This window comes from Echeneis naucrates, chromosome 15 (genome assembly GCF_900963305.1).
Source record: "Echeneis naucrates chromosome 15, fEcheNa1.1, whole genome shotgun sequence".
In the NCBI taxonomy this organism is placed as follows: domain Eukaryota; kingdom Metazoa; phylum Chordata; class Actinopteri; order Carangiformes; family Echeneidae; genus Echeneis; species Echeneis naucrates.
Window position 1 is genome coordinate 21,553,952 of NC_042525.1, and position 3,742 is coordinate 21,557,693.

The 3,742-nt window shown below is 46.2% G+C and overlaps 1 protein-coding gene across 1 annotated transcript; it reads right to left on the minus strand.

The window, feature by feature from the left end:
• Positions 1-1,300: 1,300 nt before the first annotated feature.
• On the minus strand, positions 1,301-2,785 carry LOC115055840 (D(1)-like dopamine receptor). The gene has a single exon (XM_029521865.1). It carries the CDS (start codon positions 2,783-2,785, stop codon positions 1,301-1,303), a length of 1,485 nt encoding a protein of 494 aa, XP_029377725.1.
• Positions 2,786-3,742: the final 957 nt, after the last annotated feature.

Below are 3,742 nucleotides of genomic sequence, written 5' to 3' on the forward strand. Positions count from 1 at the left end.
CAGCTGTGATACACTAACTGTGGTAAACTTAATCAATATTTTAAAGGGCCAGGCTCCTGATTCTGCATTTACACCCGATAACAAATCCAATTGCCTTCTAAAAGATTTCTTTGTGGTTCCTCGATTAATTTGGTTAGTTTAAAAACAATGTATATCAGATGACAATAATTATTCAGAGCAGGTCAATCACCAGTCGAAATTGTACATCATCTTTATTTTAGAGTTAATATTACATTCAGATTTGCTCCAACAACCAGGAGTCAATAATCAGCCACCTCACTAAAATATTAAGGCATGTTTCAATGGATTGTTGCCTATATTTTGCAGTGGAGAGGTTTTGAGTAAAGGCCAAAGGCCAAACGAGTAAAATCTGTACAATCTGCCTGGATTGTATCTGAACTCTGCAGTTTACTGCCTATTATTCCATTCACACAGAAAATATCCCTTGTTTAATTCCCGTACCCACCTCAAGCTCAGAACTTTAAACAAACACTCCATCGCAGTTCAGCAAGGTCTGTTACACTCCACGTGCTCGAACTTCAGATGACGCATCCTCCAGGGGAAGCAGGGACTGAAACACTTGTCATTTGTTTCAAAGATTGACCTTTGGAAACTTTCGTCCTTCAGAGTCCAAAGGTCATCGAGGAGCATGAAAGCTTTTTAAAACAATTATTGGGTGGAAGGATGGATCAAACCAGACTTTTATAGAAGACACATGTGTGGTTTGTTTTGACCATTAGTCCTCTAACTTTAAGCTAATTCTAACCAAAACCACTGTCTCTTCCTTAAACAAACCAACAAAGGTATTACTGGTATAGCGCCCACAGGAAGGCATTATTTTAAAGCAAGAATTGTTCCAGATAGTAGAGAAAGGCAACCAATAGCACTTTACACGGATACATTTACGTACAACAGAGAGCATAAGCAACTGAAAGATTCAGTGTTGCAGTGAAATAAATAAGGTCTAGTTTCTGACATTTCATTCCGATCTTTCATTTAATTAATATGCAGCCATTCTGTGTCAGATAGGTCTAATTACTAAACCAGCTTCCATTTTTAGTAAATGCAAACACGGCAACTAACCCAAGTCATCCATCATCATTTGAAAAACCTCATACACATTTACATTTTCATGTGAAGCCTTTAAGTACAGCCCTGCTGTGTTACGTTTCTCCAGGTTTAAAAATGCAGTTTAGGTAAGTCTTCCGTGTGCTGCATTGCTTCAAGTCTCTTGCAAATATTATGGAGGTCAAGACTGCATGTGATTCTGTCATTTTGTAAAAACGGTGTAGCGTTTGTCCTACTCATCCTGGTGCACTTGTCCCGGGATAAGCACATCTCTCTCTAGCCCTGCTGCTGAAGTGAATGGCGTGATGGTTTCCAAGGAGATCTCAGGGTCATCTTCAAACTGGACGGTGGCAGGAAGCAGTGGCAGCCTGTTGTGAATCTGAGAACCATTAGAGATTAGAGACTCTTCGTCGAACTGCGCGCTTACGTCCTGAAGGTTGTCCGAACCGACGGTAATGGTACGTGGGTGCTGCTGCAGCTGTGCAGGGACCAGGGCCTCCTTGTGGAGCGTTGTGTCATGGTGGTATGATACTAGCTCATTGCTGAAGTTCACAGCCTCCACAGCATTGCTGGAGCAGATTCTGTTGCAACCTAAAATGGTGGTGAAGGCCCGGCGGAAGTCTGCATTAAATGCGTAAATGACGGGGTTGAGGGACGAGTTGGCCCAGCCGAACCAGACAAAGACAGTGAAGGTGGAGTTGCTGACACAGGGAGGATCACAGAAAGGCATGGTGCAGTTAAGGACAAAGAAGGGCAGCCAACAGAAGACAAACACACCCATAATGATGGAGAGTGTCTTGAGGACTTTGGTTTCCTTCTTAAAGGATGATTTGAGCGAGGCTTCATCATTGGCCCTGTGCTGCTGTTGCTGGTTCCTGTTCACACCGTGGCCTTGGTTCTGTGCCTGCTCAGCCGCTCGCTCCAAAGAGGTGATCCTGCGGATTTGGGTCTGAGCAATCCGGTAGATTCTGGTATAGGTGGCGATCATGATCACCACAGGGATGTAGAAGCTGATGAGGGATGAGGATATAGCGTAGGTTTTGTTTAAATTGGCGACACATGTCTTGGCAAAGATGCCAGCGCTGATGTTGCTGCTGTTTGTGAAGTTCCCGCCATTTGTAACCATCAGCACCAATGCATCATCTGTGGCCTCCTCCTCCTCCTCCTCTCCTGCCTGGTGCCAGTTGAGCTGCACCGGGATGAAGGAGATGAGAATGGACAGCGTCCACGCCACCCCGATCATTACAAAAGCCACCCGGTGAGTCATTTTCCGCTCATACTTGAACGGGCTGGCAATGGCCCAGTAGCGGTCCATGCTGATGATGCAAAGGTTGAGGATGGATGCTGTGGAGCACATGATGTCAAAGGCAATCCAGACGCCACAAAAGCGTCCAAAGAGCCAGGTGCCCGTCACCTCGGTGATAGCCTCCCAGGGCATCACCAGCACGGCCACAAACAGGTCGGACACCGCCAGAGAGATGACGAAGAAGTTGGTGACTTTGGAGCGCAGGTGGCGGAACTTGACCACGGCAGCGCACACCAGCGTGTTGCCCAGCAGCGTGGACACGATGAGGAGGAAGAGGACGCAGCCGACGAGGACGCGCAGTCCGCCGCTCCTTCGGTTCTCCTCCCCGTCCTCCTCCTCCCCCCCTTCATCGGTCCCGTCCAGCTCCGACAGAACTTGGGTAAAATTACTCCACGCCGTGTAGTTCCCCATTGTTTCGGCAGAGAGAGAGAGACAGGGAGGGAGACGGAGCGGGGATCAGACGCGGCGAAGGGCAGACGGATGTCCGCGCTTGGGACCGTTTGTTTCAGTTGCTCCTGACGCACAAACCATCCTTCGATCTGTCATCGAGGAGTAGAAACAGGAAGGGAAATGTACGTCCTCATGTGGCTCCATCAAAAAAATGACATCCCTACTTCCCCAGGCGAGGCTTAAATCCATCCTCAGAGAAGTGCTCCGCCAATATTCGCCCCCGGAAAAGAAAATAATATTTGAACGAACGAATGGCAAGGATAGGAATTAAGTTGAGTCCCGGAGTGGCTGGACTCCCCTCTGGGACTCGGGGTCACAGCTCAGCAGATGCTGGACGATGGTCCGACAACGACAAGGTCCTGAACGCATCATCAGAGTGAGAGCAGACTGAAGCCATCCATTCATAACCGAGGAGAACTGTGCATGGTGACATGGTGTGCAGACAGACTGTCTGTGAGGAATAGGCTGCAAGTATAATGATGATAAGTGAATATTGGTAGTTACGATAAAATGCCATTATGCATTATAGGCTTCTGAATCTTCATTGTCATCTTTTGTCCTGCTTTTTTTTCTTTCTTTCTTCACAGAACTGACTTTATGTCACATTACAATAGGAACAACAAAATATAACGAGAAAAATTTTGAAATTGTGTTTTCACATCTACATATTGCTTTTCATATAAATTTAATTCTTGCAATAAATAAGCAACATCATTAAAGATGAAACTCTGGATTCATCAGCTGACAATTCTGATTTGAGTTATAGTCTAAGGGAGCTGAAGTAAAACCAGGGACCATGTGGTTGGTCATTGTCAGAAATGTCACCTCTCATGTCCCCATGATGAGTTGTCCGTGAACATGTTGGTAATAAAGCATACACATGGAATACACACAGCTGAATACATAGAGTGGGCAGCA